Source organism: Sardina pilchardus, chromosome 10 (genome assembly GCF_963854185.1).
Source record: "Sardina pilchardus chromosome 10, fSarPil1.1, whole genome shotgun sequence".
NCBI lineage: Eukaryota > Metazoa > Chordata > Actinopteri > Clupeiformes > Clupeidae > Sardina > Sardina pilchardus.
Window position 1 is genome coordinate 835965 of NC_085003.1, and position 20006 is coordinate 855970.

At 41.0% G+C, this 20006-nt stretch overlaps 1 protein-coding gene across 1 annotated transcript in view; it reads left to right on the forward strand.

The window, feature by feature from the left end:
* snupn (snurportin 1) overlaps positions 1-20006 on the forward strand; it is a 46253-nt gene that overhangs the window by 17899 nt on the left and 8348 nt on the right. Inside the window, exons 3-6 of the mRNA XM_062547674.1 lie at positions 4937-5120; positions 7657-7761; positions 7960-8056; positions 19237-19334. Of these exons, the coding sequence (XP_062403658.1) occupies positions 4937-5120; positions 7657-7761; positions 7960-8056; positions 19237-19334 (484 nt within the window). The remainder of the gene's footprint in view (positions 1-4936; positions 5121-7656; positions 7762-7959; positions 8057-19236; positions 19335-20006) is intronic.

Here is a 20006-nt window from a genome sequence, read left to right on the forward strand (position 1 = left end):
CTCGAGATCCGTAACCCGCATCTAAACTCTAAAATGAATGGGTGGCTAGTTCTAATTCACTCCCCAAATTCATATCAGAGAGACAAAGCTATAGCCCACTGGTTAGAGCTTCAGCCTTTATGTTCAAGAGTTGCTGGTTCGATCCCCGACCTGTGCATGGCAGAAGTTCTTTTGAGCAAGGCATCAATAAAGAATTATATTCTATTCTTTTCTATTCACACAACTACACGCACGCTGGCGAATTCGAACATTCTGAAACGTGCATATGCGATGAAACATGATTGCGCATTCTTCCACGAGTTGCATGTAAACAACAAACAGCCAGCCTACAGCCTATGCAGGGGGCAGAGAGAGGGGGTGGGGGTGGGGAGGCAGTTGTCTGCCGCAGTGATGTCTGTAGCCTAAGATCATGTCCACACGTAGCAAAACGATCTCCCCCCCTCCGTCAACTGGTTAGACGTGTATGGGGGAGGGGGAATGATCGGTTTCAAATAGGCTATGTTTGCAATGGATAGTGTGTTATGTATAGACCCCGAAGCCATTTGCTTTGAGAATAACGGCTGGCTGATGAAGTTAGTGGCTGGCTAGCTGGCTCAGCCAAAACCTAAATGCTGCTGCAGCAGCCAAAGTTTTCATGGCAGATAATGGCTTTAGTTGCCACTTCATGTCTACAGAACATGCACTTGAGTCCTGTGTAGCCTACACAACGCAACGAGCACAATACTGATGTGGTGTATCCAGTGGGAATCGTTTATAGGCTATCGTTTATTTTTCGCGTGTGTCTCTATGATATAATTATTTTTAGATGCAAAAAGTCTAACTGGCTTAGCCAAAGTTTGTCAGATGGCGGCTCAATTATTGGCTGGCGAAATTATTTTTCGTTAATGGTAAACAGTATTGTGATTCATCCGTTTATTTCAGATAGTTTGTTATTAAAGACCATTAACAAAAAATAATTGTTCGTCGACGTTGAAAAACGGTCAGTGAATTCAGTCAATATGAACTGCAAAATTTCGCACGTCCCAAGCTGTGAACCCGGGCCTCCTGCGTAGCAGTCAAGGATGTTAACGCTGCGCCACTTCATGTTTCAGAATTGGAAATAGTATAGGTCTTTGATGCGACGTAACTCAGTCAGTCCAGCAAATATGTAAGAAAATGCTTATACATTAGTCCGAGCTTTAAAATATAGCCTACAAATAGAAGATGCGATATACAACTATGAATGTACGTAGGCATACGCGCCCTATGTACATAAATAGGCCACGACGAATTTCAGCTGAAAATATTTTTTACACATAGAACAACGTCGCAACGTTTTCAAACAATCTCACATTTTACCACTGTAAATCGCCTCCATAGACTATGCCATGTAAATGAAAAATAGTTATTATAATAAATCACATATATAATATATATTGCACATATATTAACTATATGTTTTATGGTAAAATATTATTCTCTTGCCCGACTGACAGGAAACCCTTGCGACATCTGCTGTGAGAAAAGAGAATAGCAGCCTGGACAAACATGGCCGAACGCGAGACAACATATGTTGTCACATACAGTACAGACCAAAAGTTTGGACACACCTTGTCATTCAATGAGTTTCCTTTATTTTCATGACTATTGACATTGTAGACTCACACTGAAGGCATCAAAACTATGAATTAATACATGTTGAAATATGCACTTAACAAACAAGTGTAAAACAACTGAAAATATGCCTTATGTTCTAGTTTTTCAAAGTAGCCACCTTTTGCTCTGATTACTGCTTTGCACACACTCTGCATTCTCTTGATGAGCTTCAAGAGGTAGTCACCTGAAATGGTTTTCACTTCACATGTGTGCCCTGTCAGGTTTAATAAGTGGGATTTCTTGCCTTATAAATGGGGTTGGGAATCAGTTGTGTTGTGCAGAAGTCAGGGGTGATACACAGCTGATAGTCCTACAGAATAGACTGTTAGAATTTGTATTATGGCAAGAAAAAAGCAGCTAAGTAAAGCAAAACGAGTGGCCATCATTACTTTAAGAAATGAAGGCCAGTCAGTCCGAAAAATTGGGAAACTTTGAAAGTGTCCCCAAGTGCAGTCGCAAAAACCATCAAGCGCCACAAAGAAACTGGCCGTCCCGGGAAAGGAAGACCAAGAGGTCACCTCTGCTGCGGAGGATAAGCTCATCCGAGTCACCAGCCTCTGAAATCGCACATTAACAGCAGCTCAGATTAGAGACCAGTTCAATGCCACACAGTTGTAGCAGTAGACACATCTCTAGAACAACTGTTAAGATGAGACTGCCTGAATCAGGCCTTCATGGTAGAATAGCTGCTAGGAAACCACTGCTAAGGACAGGCAACAAGCAGAAGAGACTTGTTTGGGCTAAAGAACGCAAGGAATGGAAATTAGACCAGTGGAAATCTGTCTTTTGGTCTGATGAGTCCAAATCTGAGATCTTTGGTTCCAACCACCGTGTGGACTGCAGAGTGAGGGCAAAAGGGCCAACAAGTGCTAAACATCTCTGGGAACTCCTTCAAGACTGTTGGAAGACCATTTCAGGTGACCTCTTGAAGCTCATCAAGAGAATGCCAAGAGTGTGCAAAGCAGTAATCAAAGCAAAAGGTGGCTACTTTGAATTAACACATGTGGAATTACATACTTAACATAAAAATGTGAAACAACTGAAAACATGTCTTATATTCTAGGTTCTTTATAGTTTTGATGCCTTCGGTATGAATCTGCAATTTTCATAGTCATGAAAATAAAGAAAACTCTTTGAATGAGAAGGTGTGTCCAAACTTTTGGTCTGTACTGTAAGTGAGCGCAAAATAGCTCTAAACTAGCTTGTACCGGTGTGCTTTTGATCATGTAAAAATTCTGGGTGACAAAACAGAAGTATTGAACGTAAAGTCGTGAACATAGGGTCCTGGAATTTAATCGAGTGAAAAGATTTTTTTTTTTTTTTTGTAATCACTGCGGTCAAAAGACCGCAGCCCTGCAGTTCTAGGTATATCTAGGTCAAACCTACACGGCACTTCTAGTAATACGCGTCAGCGGTCAAATGACCGGCGCTTGGCGCTTCTAGTGTTAAAGATGGAAAACGTCATGGAGGTAGTCGTCCGAACAGTTAACTTCATCCGATCCAGGGGCCTAAATCACAGTCAGTTTGACAGCCTTCTCGGAGAGAAAGACCACAACTATGGCCTGCCATATCACGCCGAGGTAAGATGTTTAAGCCGAGGTGCGGTGCTGAGGAGGTTCTTTGATTTACGGCTGGAAATTGAACAGTTCATGGAAAAAAACGGCAAACCGGTGTTAGAATTCCAGTTCAGAGAATGGATGCAGGACCTTGCATTTATGGTGGATGTTACAAAGCACCTTAATTACTTGAACAAGATGCTACAAGGGCGCAACAAAGTTGTCACACAGTATTATGACAGCATATGTGCGTTCAAGTTGAAGCTGTTATTGTGGGAGAGACAACTCGCGGTGGGTGATGCTGCTCACTTTCCTTGTCTGAAAGACGTGTGCGCAACCCTGCATGCCGCCGACATGAGACGGTTCAAAGAGAAGATAACGGGACTATTGCGGGAGTTTGAGCAACGAAAAACGAAATGGAGAAAGACTTCAAAGTTTTCTGCTCCCCATTCACCGTGAATGCCTCTGATCTCCCCGTCAACCTCCAACTTGTTAAGTGATAGACTTGCAGTATGACTCAGATTTGAGGGGCAAATTCGCCACAGCTGGCTTGGACACATTTTATCAGTGTCTTTTGCCAGGTTACCCCAACTTGACAGCCCTTACGGCAAAAGTGTTGTGCATGTTTGGAACCACATATCTTTGTGAGCAAGTTTTCTCAGTGATGTCCATCAACACAACAAAGCTGCGTTCAAGGCTCACCCACAAGCACTTGAATGACATCTTGAAATTGTCTGTCACACAGGATGTGAAGCCTAATATTGATGCACTTGTGAAAGCTAAAAGATGCCAGGTTTTAGGAGTGAAATTCATGGGTTGAATGCACTTCGCTACAGCAAAATGCGGCATCTTGCACCCTGAGATACTTATGCTATAGTTCTGTGAAAATGATTATATTCTGTGGAGATTTAAGGAAAGTGATTAGTGTGTGGTTTAGCCTACTGTAATACTTCATATTTCATGTTTGTTTTATTGAAATTTAAAATGTATTTAAATTATTGAATTGCATTGCACTTTTATTTTTCTGTCAATAGTGTAGTTCTTGAAATTGCACCAATTTTGTCCTCAGAATGTAATTTGAAGTGTTTGTCACTGTGTTTTGTTTAGCCTACTTGTGATGTAGGCCTACAGTTTTTGTGTACGATTTCCAGAATGTTCTTGCCCTATTTTGAAACAAACTAAATCAAACAAACAAACAAAAACATCTGAAGTTGTTGTTATTTTTAAATTATTATGCTATGATTTTACCGGTCCGGCCCGCGAGGGAATGGATTTTCCTCCATGTGGCCCCCTGAGCAAAATGAGTTTGACACCCCTGACTTAATGAAACCCCAATTGTTGCGTTATTGAAAAACGCTGCTAGTTGCAAACAACCAGTCGTGGGCTAACGTTGATGTCAAAGCTGTTTCATCGTCGCAGTTCAACCTTCAACGCTGTCAACCGATGTCAACGTAGGTACAACGTGTGCATGCTAGGTTGACGTTAAAGTAAAAGGTGCATCAACGTCGCAGTTCAACCTTCAACGCTGTCAACCAATGTCAACGTTGATACAACGTGTGCGTGCTAGCTGGGATAACACTTATCTTACGTAAGAACACTGGCGTGCAAAATTTATCCAGTTGATGATGTTGATCAAATTTATCATCCTTAACCAGTCCCCCTTTTACTGTAACTCTGGTTCAATTCAAAGGGTGAGGTAATTGGCACATCCTAATGAAAGTTGAATTGATGTGCATGTTTTCTAGGAAAAGGCTGAACTATGTCAACCATGCTCGACGTTTGGCAAATGGGGACTGGACTGGAGCAGACAGTGAAGAGGAGGAGACTGCAGAGATGGAAGTGAAACCAAAGGGATCTCAGGAGGATGCCGAAGATGAGAACATGGAGATCCAGAAGGCAAAAAAGTTGCCCAAGCATTATGCTAACCAGGTTTCTAAACCACATTTTCTCGTAAACTGTGTTTTTGAAGTGGTAGCGGTGTGAATCTTCACTGGTCTCCATTATGATTATCCTGTCAACGATTCAATGTCATGTCTGTATTACTGCATATGGCTACATTTTTGTTAGAGGTGTAATCTTCACCTAAAGATTTCATCTAATTTTCCTTTAGAAGTTAATAAGAAGTGAGAAACACTACATAATAAGCTTTCTCTGTGTTACCTCTGGTGTTCTATATAGGCTATAACTTGCTTTCACATACAAGGCCCACCATGTAAATTCCGTTGTAAAACAAAAAAACATGATATACTGTAGCTGGCTCAAGAGTTTACTTTCCCATCATGATTCATAGTTAAAATGATTATTATCCACAACCCTAGCAAGTTAAATAGACATTCAAACTGAGATATTTGGACATGCAAGTTAATGCAATCATCAGTGGTGGACGAAGTACATTGATTATGTACTTAAGTGAAAGTATAGATACCTTGTGTCAAATATTACTTGAGTAAAAGTGAAAGTACCCACTTTGAATTTTCACTTAAGTAGAAGTATAAAAGTATTTGCCTTCACATATACTTAAGTATTAAAAGTAAAAGTACTTCAATGAATTATGGTTCTAATGGCTTAATTATAATTACAATTTATCATTTTCACATCAAATCTCCTGCTAAATCAGCTTATATAAGGTGAAATACTAATGCCACTCTTCAAATAGTTTCTTACATTTGTCTATTTGCTTAGAAGCTATCTACAGTGGGGAGAACATGTATTTGATACCATGCTAAAGTTGCCTAAAAAGAGAAATATAAAATCATTTGACAATTGATCTTAATGCCTTAATTAAAAAAATGAGTAAAAATCAAACTGCAAACAAACAGATTGCCATATGGCATTTTTTTACCCATATGGTGCTTTTTCCAGTAGGCCTATTAGCCTGTTTGATGCTCATTGAGCTCAATGCAAATCAAACAGGCTAATAGGCCTATACTGGAAAAAGCACCATGCCAATCTCTAGCTGTGGTGAAGGGTATGATGATGTGGGGCTATTTTAATTCCAACGGCCAAGGGAACTTTATCAGGATGCATATATCCTGGATCCATGAAATAGCTGTCCTTTAAAAATAAAAATCTACCTGCCCCTGTGTTAAATTCCCATAGGGTTACATAGGGGGTCAAATACTTCCTTCCCCCTAGCATTTAGGAAGAACATTTATTTATTTACGATACATTCTTCAATCACAAAGAGAATTGGTGTCCTTAGCCACGCCCCCCCCCCCCCCCCCCCCCACCCCCATTATGATAATAAAGACAAAGTAATTGTGTTGTAGAAAATCATTTGTTAAGAACTATGATGCTGTTTGATTCATTTATAAATGGTACACTGTCACTTTAAGACTCTTGCCGGCTCCACTCAGTGGCTGCCCTTTATAAAGCGGAGATATCAGTTATCAATGCACTCTCTCCCTTTCATGGACGCTCACACGTTCCCAATTACGTTATGAGTAACAAACAGTGTTAGTTTGCAGTAATGTTAACCACAACGTTGTTGCTGGAAAAAAAAAAAAAATAGCGAAAAGCAAATGATAGCCTAAGTGCGTGGCGGGCCAGATCTAAACTAATGCATGCTCGGCGGGCCGCACTGAAGTGCGTGCAGGACGCAGTTTGGACACGTGATTCGCTTTGCCAAAATGGAACGAGAGGGTTTTCATAAACGTAACGGAGTAAAAGTACGAATTTTCACTTAAAAATGTAGTGAAGTCAAAGTACAAAGTCTCACCAAATATAAATACTTAAGTAAAGTACAGATACATCAATATGCTACTTAAGTATTGTAACGAATTACATGTACTTCGTTACTGTCCACCACTGGCAATCATTTACGTAGTTTGTCATATTGGCTCTGTTCGAAACGGGAAAAACTGCTGCCTTCTAAGATATCGAACTAGAGAGCAAGGCAGAAAGTACCGTTCGAAACCGAAAAAAAGATTTTCGCTGCTTTCTAAGATATCTTAGATTTCCCAAATAACGGTAAATTTTGAAGGCAGCATACAAGCTGCCTTCTACCCATAATCCTTTGTGGCCAAGTCTGAATCAGCTGTGAAAACAAAACAAACATGGCTGCCGATATCGGTAAATGACTGCTGAATCTGTTGAAATGTCATTTGTGTGACGTTATTTAGCTTGGATTTGTAGAAACTAGATTGAAAATAAACTATTTACTATCTGGTTAAACCATTGTTGTACCCACTACTAATAACGTCTGGTCTGATATATTTGCTGCCAGTGAAACTATTTTATACTGTTGGCCTGCTAGCTTACGTAGGCTAATTTAGTTTAACGTCAGGCTTTTGCTAACGTCATACTGTAGTGTTAACCAAAGATTCTAGAGTGCTACGCTCATTTTTAAAGGACGCATTTAATCTAAAGTCATGTCTAGTGAGAGAACTATTTAGGGAGGGAGGCAGTAGGCAGAACAGAGACATTATATTTGTTATTTATTGTCTCTGCATGCCTTTTTTTCTAGCTGATGTTATCAGAATGGTTAGTAGAAGTGCCTGCAGAACTGGACTCAGACTGGTTGTTGGTGGTCTGTCCAGTCGGAAAGCGATCTCTTGTCATTGCCTCCAAGGTTTGGAAATATTGATGAATCTCAAACATTTACACAGGATATTACAAATGATTGCAACCTATATGAATTGTTCATGTAGCATTGGTTTGCTGTATGGTACCATCAGAATAAATTATCTGTTTCAATAAAGCAATCCATATCAATCTGTATTAAACAAAAGATTCTAACCCAACACTGATTTGAATACTTCTCTTTCAGGGATCGACAGCTGTTTATACAAAGAGTGGCTACTGTGTCAACCGCTTTGCCTCTATACTTCCAGGTGGAAACAAACATAATTCAGCTGTAGGAAAAGGTATGAGAAATTGCTTGATGTTTTTCACCTCTTTTAATACACATACACACACACACACACACACACACACACTTCAATGCTTTTATTTGGACTTTAAAGGAATATTTCGGTATTTTACACTTTAAGCCCGTTTTCTGTATTGCCTAGCATGAAAACGAGTGTTGGACACCGAAATCTCGACGATTGAACCTGTAGTTTACTACAGTAGATCTACTTCATGGGTAGCCTGGCTCCGCCTTCCTACGTACTTCCGTTCAGTCATTTCACTCCACCACGTAGTCTGGGTCTGCGGTATATTCAAGACAAAAGACAAGTTTTCTCAAGACAAAAATGTGCAGGTCCAATCAGCGAACAGAGGGAGTAGCTGAGAACGATGACGTTGAGGTCGCTAGTTTGAGCATGTCACCTCACGACCAAACGTTTAGCCATTGGTTATGGCAGATCTGAGAGGCTCTGGGCAGAGTATCCGCATTCAAGGAAATTCATGCTTGGCAATGGAAAGTGTCCAGACTCTCTGTACGTTATGAATGTACGAGAGTATGGTAGGACCAGGCTACTTCAGCCCAAAGTAAAGAATTTAGGCCTCTGTCCACCAATAAAAAACTAGTATTTCTTGTAGTTTATTTTAAAAGTGGTTATACCACTTATAAACACACATTACTGTGGGAGTATTTTTGTATTTTCTAATTACTAATTACGGTAACACTTTAGTTTGGGGTGTCGCTGTTACAGTGTACCTACCTAATTAGGTACAGTGGTACAACCTGTGTAACAACATGACGTTGCCAATGGCAATGGTACACACTTATTACTCTTTGATACAGTGACATAAACCCGTAACAAGGTTGTAGCAGCACAGCTGTTACATGTACACTGAAGACAATGACCCCTTGACTGGAGCTAAGAATGGTTTGTATATCAAATCTTTCATGGCCAGATTTACCCCATCCAGCAGGTCTCAGGTCAGCCCTTTGCCTCTGATGAAAAATGTAGCAAAGTTTTGTAAAAGCACTCAGTATTACAATGTAACAACTATATGTAGGTACCCACAAATACATAATGCAAGTACAATGATAGTACCTGATAGTACATGTTGTTACACAGGTTGTACCACTGTACCTAACTAGGTAGGTACATTGTAACAGCGACACCCCAAACTAAAGTGTTACCCTAATAACTTGTATTTTAATTAAATATTTTTTTTCACATCCGTATTTTGTATTTTATTTTGTTACATTTTCTACGCCAGTATTTGTATTTTGTAACAAAATAGTTTTTGATGTATTTGTGCCCACCTCTGACCTCGTCGTCTCCAAATGCAAACTTTGCCTATGATTCTAGAAATGAAGCAGTGCATTGATACAGTGGGCGTTGCATTCAATTGGCCAGTTTCACATGAGATTCTTATGCGACCTCACACGTGAGTCATGCATATTTTATGTATTTTTCCCAAGTGAAGCTGCAATGACCTAAACAACCACTAGGTGGCACTTGTGAGCAGGGTTAGGAATGTCTGCATTTACCACTAGCAATCCAATCCAACAATCCAAAAGTGAATTAAATCCTGAAGCAAGCTGAACATCTTTTCTGCTTTTAAGGTAAGGTAGGTAAGGTACTTTTATTTATATAGCGCATTTAATGTGCACTGAGTGCAGCCCAAAGCGCTTTACAGAACACAGAGACACAGAGACAGTGCCGAAACGGAGTGGTGTAGTCGCCAGCGTACCCATGACAACACAACAAACAAAACAAATTCACAAAATAACAAGACAAGATGCCGGACGGAGCGGCGTAATCGCCAGCGTACCCGTGGCACCAAGACATACAATACAAGACATACAATAAACAAATGTTAAATAAATAATAAAACAAACAAAAAACAGAAAAGTCCACGTCAACTTAGTCCAATCGACTGCACTCAAGTCCCAGGGCAATGAAGACGCACAGCCTAGCCTAGCTATCAGGCCAACCGAAGACGGCGCTAGACAGGCCGTCTGGAGAGCACCATGAAGCAGTAGGCCTAGCAGCAGAAGCACCAAGCAGTCCAAAGCTGTGAGCGACCCTGCAGATGAGCAATTCGGTGGACCCCCGACAGCAACAGTTGCCTCCGGCCTCCATCGCCAGCACCGCTACAGAGCATGGCAGCTCGCAGGCCAGCAGCAGATCAGTCGCGGCAGCAGCACATCGCCCGCAGTTGGTGGCCAGGTCGCCCGCGGCTGGTCGCCAGGTCCCCCGCAGTTGGTAGCTATAGCCTAGGTCCTCAGCTGTCCTGACCAGACGGCGAAGCGCATCGCTTCACAGATGGAGGACACGAGCCAAGCCCTCGCCAGCGGTCTTCAACCCAATGGATCCACTCGCCGTGGCATCAGCCAACTCGAAGCAGCAAAACAAAGACCAAAAAAGCACAAGACTACCGAAAACAGCGCAAACAAAGAGCGAAACACTTAATCTTAACAAATAAATACAAAAAATGAACAGAATAAAACATAAAATTATGAAAATTACATAAAAACAAACAAAAACATGATGCCAGACGGAGCGGCATGTCTTGCCAGCGTCCCCGTAACCTAGCAACCATTTTAATAGAGATGCACCGATTGCAATTTTTTGGCCCATTCCGATTTTTCATAGAATTTGACCTGCCGATACCGATTTTAGCCGATTCCGATTTAATTTCTTCTAACCACTTTAAAGCACACTCAAAGAGCTGTCTTCTATCTTTTCTTTAATAGAACATGTTAATATGGAAATTAAATCAACTTATGAATAATGGAATGGCTGGTAAAAAAATGTGAGCAGACAGATTCTTCTTTAAGTCTAATTTCAGCTGCAGTATCAAGCTATTGCTTCCCAGTGTGGGACATTCATTCATTTCACACACTAATAGAAATGCACTGTAGGAACACCTTTTTTTCAACTGTAAATATTCAACTGTAATTAATCTTCAGAATACTGATAAGTGTAACTGGAAAGTTAGGTGTGCATATAGGTGCTACATAGGCTGAGATGTTTATACTGGAAAATGACAACAAAAAACAGCCAATTATATGCGTTCTCACTTTGAACTTTTGCAATTGCTTGCGGATACAAAGGAAGTGTCCATAATTGGATTGCACACCGTACAGGAGAAACACAGCTTTCCAATGACCCCATGCAAGATATGTTTCATCACGGTCACGGTTGCGGTAGTGTATGAAATGTTAATGCTAACTTTTGGCAAAGTTAGATGAAATACAGTGCCCTCCATAATTATTGGCACCCCTGGTTAAGATGTGTTCTTTAGCTTCTAATAAATTCATTTTTTTCCAAATAACATAGGACCACAATGGAAAAAAAAACATAAAATCCAACCTTCAATACAAGTGCATTTATTTAGAAGGAATAAAATCCCACATTAAGAAATTATTATTTTACATCAAATCATGTGTGCCACAATTATTGGCACCCCTGATGTTAATGCTTTGTACAACCCCCTTTTGCTTATAAAACAGCACCTAATCGTGTCTTATAATATTTCACAAGATTAGAGAAAACAGAAAGAGGGATCTTCAACCATTCCTCTTTGCACAAAATCTCCAAATCATCCAACGCCCTGGGTTCTCTCCTCTGCACTCTCCTCTTCAGCTTTCCCTACAGGTTTTCAATGGGGTTGAGGTCTGGGAACTGAGATGGCCATGGTAGGAGCTTGATACGGTGTCTGGTGAACCATTTCTGTGTAGACTTGGCCATAAGGTCAGGGTCATTATCTTGCTGAAAGACCCAGTGACGACCCATCTTCAGCTTTGGGGTAGAGGCCACCAGATTTTGATTTAAAATGTCCTGGTATTTCAAAGCATTCATGATGCCATGCACCCTAACAAGGTTCCTAGGCCCTTTGGAAGAGAAACAGGCCCACAGCATCACCGATCCTCCCCCATACTTCACAGTGGGCATGAGGTGCTGTTCTGCATACTCATCTTTTTGTGACGCCAGACCCACTTAGAGTGTTTGTTGCCAAAAAGCTCTAACTTTATCTCATCTGACCAAAGAACACGGTCCCAGTTGAAGGCCCAGTACCGCTCCAGACGTTTGTGCTTATGATTTTGAGTGAGAGAGGTTTTTTTCCGTGCATGCCTCCCAAACAACTTGTTGGCATGTAGATAGCGCCTGGTGGTTGTTTCGGAGACTTTGTGACCCCCAAGATGCAACCATTTGATGCAATTCTGTAACAGTGAGTTTTGGAGATTTTTTTTATTTCTCTTACCATCCTCCTCACTGTGCGTGGTGGCAAAATAAACTTGCGTCCTCTTCCAGGCTTGTTTACCACTGTTCCAGTTGTTTTAACACTAGAAGCGCCGCGCCGCTCTGACCCACTTATACCTAGAAGCGCCGCGCCCCGGTCATTTGACCGCTTTGACGACCTACTAGAAGCGCCGTGCTGTTGTGAACTACTTAAAGCGCGGCGAGGCGGTCAAAAGACCGCTGAGTCCTTAGACTGGGAGGCTGTTACTTACACATAATGATCGCTAGATGGCGCTTCGTGCACGAATGAAATCGTTTGGTCATAAATTCAGTTTGCACTAAGCCATGTGTCATTCGTGTCAGACCGTGTTGTTGATAGTCTGTGGTTGTTTGTTTCATTATGACATACAGCACGTTTGAGTTATCTGTTCATGTATTTGTGTTGATTTGTGTTGTTTGAGGTAAAAACTTTGGAAGAGTTCTTGAACAAACCTTAAACAAACTTGACTTTCAACTAAAATGCTCTAAAAGTGAATGTGGCTAGTTCTATTTCACTCCCCAAATTCACTTCTATTAATTTAATAGGTAGCCTATATGTTCGCGCTGCCGAAAATGATCGGACCTGGTCACCTGGAACAAAGAGCCTAACAGTCTGGTTTCAATTACACAGTAGCCAGGATTTCATGCCGCATTTTACAGGCTACCGTGGCTACTTTCTAAAATAACTTTCATTCATTAGGGAGAAGCATCTAGCTATCTCGGAGGGAGGGAGATAGAGAGAGCTATGCTGAGCAGGCATAGGCGTGAGAAGTAGCATAATTTAAAATAATGAGTGAATGATATTCTCCGTTTTGCGAATGTGTAGGCTTTGTTTGCGATGTCTGCTGAAAAAAAGCTATAGGCCTATTGTTTCTACAATTTAAGCTAACTTCTATGTGAATTCGAGATTCAGCATTGAGACACACATTTTCACGTGTCTGACAAGCAGAACCGTAGCTCACTGGTTAGAGCTTCGGCTTGATCACCCAAGCGTTGCTGGTTCGATTCTAAACCTATTCATGACGGAAGTTCTTTTGAACAAGGCATCAGTAAAGTAGGCTATATTCTATTCTTTTCTATTCACATAACTACACGCACGCTGGCGAATTCGAACATTCTGAAACGCGCATATGCGATGAAACATGATTGCGCATTCTTCCACGAGTTGCCTAAACAGCCAGCTTACAGCCTAGTCTATGCAGGGGACAGATAGATGGGGTGGGGGTGGGGAGGCAGTTCCTCAATGCCTCGGTGATGTCTGTAGCCTAAGTATCCTAGACGAGTGTATGGGGGAGGGGGGATGATCGGTTTCAAATAGGCTGCAATGGATAGTGTGTTATGTATAGACCCGAAGCCATTTGCTTTGAGAACGGCTGGCTAATGAAGTTGTTGGCTGGCTAGCTGGCTCAGCCAAAACCTTAATGCAGCCGCCACAGTTTTCATGACTGATAATGGCTTTAGTTGCCACTTCATGTCTACAGATGTGTATATTGTATTAGATATCAACACACAATGTTATTGTATTGTTTTGGACAACGTTCTGCACGTTTCACTTCAATGTAGACTGCATGCGTTCATTGCGTTGTGAACAGCGCAGCAATCTCTGGAAAGGAGACGGTGGAAGTCGCATCAGTAGGCTAGCCTATCACGTTCAATGCTGTAAATCCATCTGTTCCAGAATATTTGGTTCATATCAATCTTTGGTTTTGGTGTTTGTGCAACCGGGCCCTGACGATTTAACAAAAGTCTGAGTAGCCCTACGTAGGAATTAGGAAAGTAGGCTATGTAAGGTGAGATCAAAAATCAGGCTACTTTGTTTGCTTCTTTTCCCCATGTCATTTTCATTGGCGTCAACTCACTGGGAGTCCTGTGTATCGTAGCAACGGGCACAAGTAGGCCTAGTTTCTAGGCTATCGTTTATTTTTTCGCGTGTCACTATGATATAATTATTTTTAGATGCAAAAAGTCTAACTGGCTTAGTCAAAGTTTGTCAGGTGGCGGCTCAATTTGGCTCAGAAAATGATTGGCTGGCGAAATTATTTTTCGTTAATGGTAGCCTAGGCCTAAACAGTATTGTGATTCATCCGTTTATTTCAGATAGTTTGTTATTAAAAACCATTAACAAAAAAATGTTCGTCGACGTTGAAAAACGGTCAATAAATTCAATCAATATGAGATTCTGTATTGTTTTGCTCCTGCCAAAATTTGAACCCGGGTTTTCAGCGTTGCAGGCAGGGGTGTTACCGCTGCGCCACTGGACATTTTCCTCAAGATCTGTTAGGTGGTTGACTTGACGGAACTCAGTCAGTCCAGCAAATATGTAAGAAAATGCTCATAGGCCTACATTAGTCTGAGCTTTAAAAGATAGCCTACAAATAGAAGATAAGATATACAACTATAATGTATAGGCATATGCGCCCTACGTTCATAAATAGGCTATGACGAAAATATTTTTTACACATGTAGGCCTGTCGCAACGTTTTCAAAACAAACTCGCATTTTACCACTGTAAATCGCCTCCATAGACTATGCCATGTAAATGAAAAATAGTTATTAAAATAAAGCACATATATAATACATATTGCACACATGTAAACTATATGTTTTATGGTAAAATATTATTCTCATGCCCGACAGGAAACCCTTGCGACATCTGCTGTGAGAAAAGAGAATAGCAGCCTGGACAAACATGGCCGAACGTGAGACAACATAGTGTTGTCACATAAGTGAGCGCAAAATAGCTCTAAACTAGCTTGTACCGGTGTGCTTTCGATCATGTAAAAATTCTGGGTGACAAAACACGCGTATTTAGGAAAAGTCGTAAACGTAGGGTCCTGGAATTTAATCGAGTGAAAAGATTTTTTTTTTTTTTTGTAATCGCTGCGGTCAAATGCAGTTCTAGGTATATCTAGGTCAAACCCACACGGCGCTTCTAGTAATACGCGTCAGCGGTCAAATGACCGGCACTTGGCGCTTCTAGTGTTAAACTTCTTAACGATTCCTCTGACCATAGATATGGGCAGGTGTGCGAGTGGCTATTTTCTTATAACCATTGCCTTACTTGTGAAGGTCGACACATGTGCCTTACTTGAACAGTGTGTTCCTTTGTCTTTCCCATGTTGAAGAGAAATGGCCTCTGTGTAACATCATATTTAAGTTAGCTAATCAACCTGGTCAGCATTGTTAGCAATATTGGCATTGTTAGCATTTTTAGCATAACTGTTAGCAATCATCAACTAAGTTGGCTGATCAACCTGGTTAGCATTGTTAACATAGTTAGCATTTTAATATAACTGTTAGAAATCATTAGCGGCTCTGGTGGCTGCTAGCCGTGGCGTTCGTTTGGATTGGAATATTATAAAAACCTCTGGGGCGATTTTCATCATTACTTTTAAGGCACGGAGATCCTGGCTATTCCCAATACATCCGGGGCTATAGCCCCGAATGCCCAGGTCTAACGACGCCGCTGCTCATTATTATTTTGCGCCTATGCCTATTTTCTATCCTTTGGTTTGCAGAGTAATCCTCATGAAAATGTAGGCTGTATGCCTACTTTCGCGGGGGGCAGAGACATTTTTCAAAGTTAATACCTAGGCTAGGGATGTCCCGATCCGATCACCTGATCGGAAATCGGGGTCGATCACGTGGTTTCAGACTCGATCGGAATCGGACTTTACATCCCGATCAAGGATCGGATATATGCTGTTATGTGGTGGTACAGACAGGGCTCAAAATTAGCACCCGCCAAGCACCAATGGCGTGTAGATGAAAGTGGCTAATCCGCCACTTTGGCGTGTGTAAAACGGGCGCAAGTCATCAACTAAATACTAGTTAACGACACAACTCGGCTAGGTGTGTGTGTGTGTGTGTGTGTGTGTGTTCGCCCCTAGTCCCTCCTTCACTCACCGTCTCTCTTCCGCGGCCGCGGCTGCTACCTTGCAGGCAGCCGTGTGATTTAAACGAGTGGCTGCTCTGCCCAGTGGCAGTGAATGCTATAGACAGCGGTCTGATCTGGCCGCTCGAAAACTGCAGACAGTTAGTTGAGCTCGGACAAAGCGAGCATCATAGAGTTGTCAGCTAATCCTGTCCATCCCCTGCCATTTTCCGTTCTGTAGCCTATTCATATTGACGCCTTGACTGGCGCTACATGACGCAAAATTAAAGTAAATAAAACTGACAGCGATCGCGCAACTTCTGTTTCAGTGATTCAGTCCAGAATTAAACATTGTATCCATAAGTGAGGTGGAAAACTATATATCCTGAGAGTCACGTGAAAAGGTGTTCGAACGAAAAGGCCAAACTTCATGGAGGGCATAGTGGATGAAGAATAGACACATGTCTACGAATTTGGTTTATTTGATTAGCCTACTTTGCTTCATATGTTCAGTTCTTTCATCCTTATGATTGAACAAGTATCAATGAGACACACGTAAATTAGATAGGCCTAGGTATTAATGAACACTGCAGGTATAAAAATGGTTAGTTTAATAAATGACTGGAAAGTAAAAAAAAAAATGGTCTTTGTTAAATATTTTCAAAATATAGGCTAGTGTATAGGCCTAATGACATGCAACAAGTAGTTAAAGGTAGTAGGCTATATCATTGATACTTAAAAGTATCGGATCGGGACTCGGTATCGGCAGATACTCAAAATCAAATGACTCGGACTCGGACTCGGGGGCAAAAAAACCTGATCGGGACATCCCTAACCTAGGCCCTCAACGAAATAGAGCTTACCATGCCTTACCAGTGCATGGCTTTGAATATTTTAACAGTTGCCAACAAATATAAGGGATTCAGTCAGTCGAGTTTATTTGATATTCACGGCATGCACTTGAAACACCGATCAAAAGTTCTGACATGTTAAACTGACGTTAGTCATTAATTCACCTCATGATAAAATGCTGTCGTATAGCTTGACGCACAGTAGCCTATACGGTAGTCTATGCCTATCTCTGAATCAACATGAACATGCATACCGAGATCTATATACGTTGCTAGAAATGTATTTTGCGGGGCTAGGCCTACTAGTCAATGGTTAGGCTACAATGAATCACCCTCACAGCCCTATCCCATAGGCTATCTGACCATCCATTGTTACAATGTTACAAAATGCGCGATCTTCTCCGTGAATGTAGCCTACGGTTATAAGTAAAGTGACAAGCGTAGACATGTATTAAAGAGATTTCTGTTAAACACATTTTATTTTCAGTTGTCAAAAGTGGTGGGGACAAAATCTGTGATAACAAAAAGTGCTGCTGGGTACATGTACCCAGCGTCGCCGGTTAAAATGAACGCATGCCTCCGTTTTAAAGTAGCCTATAAACATTTCTAAGTATTCCTAGCATATAAATGTAGCCTAATGTCATTTTCCACCTCTTTCGTCTTCGCCTTGACAACAATAGCCTATTCACGGAAATGCGGTCTTGTAATCGTAATGAATTAAAGAATTAATCTAAGGTGCCTATCGAGTCTTTCAGGTTGAATTGAAGGCTATTTCCTTCTGATAGGCCTATAGGCGATTTTCTAAAACAATTTTCATTCATTTCAACAATGGTTTATTGGAACGTCGTTTAATGATTAGACGGATATGCGGTCTTCATCATTAAATGCAGTTGAAATGCGGGTTGAAACTTTCTGCCACCTGGTGGTTGTTTGGGTACATTGCCTTAGCCTCGAAAAAAATCGTCTTGACAGCCTACGGGATCTCTTCGGGAGTCCCGCGGCAAAAGGTGCATTCTCAACCCGTACCCACTGTATGTATGTATGTATTCTATAACAACAAATGAAAATAAGATAAAGTTGGCTTAAATTAAGGCTTGGGACAAATGTCTATTGCGGGAAGATTCAAGACTTTTCTGCAGTTTGATTTTGTTGAGATTGCAATCGTGTGATCCGGGACACTATTTTAAACTAATAGTAAGTATGCTTGAATTCCAAAATATGGAATAGAAACATGACAAGCCGTTTCATTTTCCGTGTGTGTGTAGGGTCGAGCAGAGTCTAGGATCGCAACTGATGTGAATGATCACACAATGTTAAATATTACTGATGCCGTTAAGGTGGTGGCCCCCCTAGTCAAATCTATACGGTTATTCCCGGTCCATGCACTGGCAACAGCTGAGACACAGGATGTAAGTCTGGAGCGATAAAAAGGTGACCTTGAAATTATGGCATTAATACGATGCAATGAAAGAAAAGTCATAAATAAAATGGTTATAAATTGAGCTGCAGAGCAGTGATGATTGGGGTCCAAGCAGTTGATCACACAAGGAATTGGTGATTTGTAGTATCTGTAACTATAGCCCACTCTGGCGGCTACAGAAAAATGGCTGAAATGAGGAATCGCTACAAAAATCTGACCAACACATTTTTGTATATGTAGATGAAGCTGGAGAGAAGTTACACTTTTGGCTATTTAGGCTATGGATTTCCTCTTGGATTTCAGTAAATTGAATGAATAGGCAAAGGTGAACATGTGCAAATAGCCTGGCTATACCTGATTCAGCTGAAGGCCCAACTTGATTTGGGGAGTTTAGTGTGCTACCTGTCTTTAAAATTTTATGAAATTGAGCTTGATTTCAAGAAATGTGTCTTGGCAATCGAGAAAAAAATGTGAAAAGTGAAAGTGAGAATTACATTTTAGTGGCTCATTAATAATTGCATACGCTATTTACCTAATTACAAACAAATCTCAATCAAATAAGATGTCTCTACAACACGTTCTTCTGTATTCCTCTGACCTAATTTGGTCTCTAGAGCTTTTTTTCATTTTAAAGCCTCACACATCATTTCATCTGTTTCATCTGTTGAAACATCATGTGCTGCTTTCAGCTTTATTAAAATACAAAGTTTATGTTACACTCACTACTAACAGAGAAAGAATTTAATTGTTATTTTTGTGTGTTTTTTCCTTCTAGATTATACCATCCTTGATTGCATTTTCAGTGAAGTTGACAGGACATACTACATCCTGGATGTAATGTGTTGGAGAGGTCACCCAGTGTATGACTGTTCAGTGAGTTGTTTATGTATTTATTTATTTTTTTCGTGGCCTAGAAATATAGACGCACCCTAGCGGCAAAAAAATATACCGTAAAAGGAACACTTCATCGTTTTTTTATATTAAACTATGTTATTCCCTTAACTAAGACGAGTTGATACATACCTCTCACGTTTCAATGCGTGCACTCACTGGCTCTGACGCGTGGCGCTGCTTTGATAGCACTTAGCTAGCCCAGTTCATTCATTAGGATCCAAACAGAGATGAAGTTAGAAGCGACCGAACACCTCCATGTTTTCACTATTAAAATACAGTTACACGAGTAGTCACACGACCAAGTATGGTGAGACAAAATAAAACGTGGTGCATTTCTAAGCAGGTAAGAGGGATAACTATCATGAAGCCTACTGATAAAAAATACCATCCTACACGCAGCTAGTTTTTACCCCAAACCAAGCAAGAAGGGCCTCCCATATAGCCAATTCCTGCGCATAAGACGCATCTGTCAGAGAGATGAGGACTTCCACACTGAATCACTGAAAATGTACAATGATTTCATCAAACGTGGATACTCTAAGCAATGTCTGGATGATGCCCTTGCACGAGTCAGAACAGATCGCCACGAAAGCCAGCCCTGTGACAGACCCAAACCCAAGCGCAGCGATCCCCCTCTCATATGTTGCACGA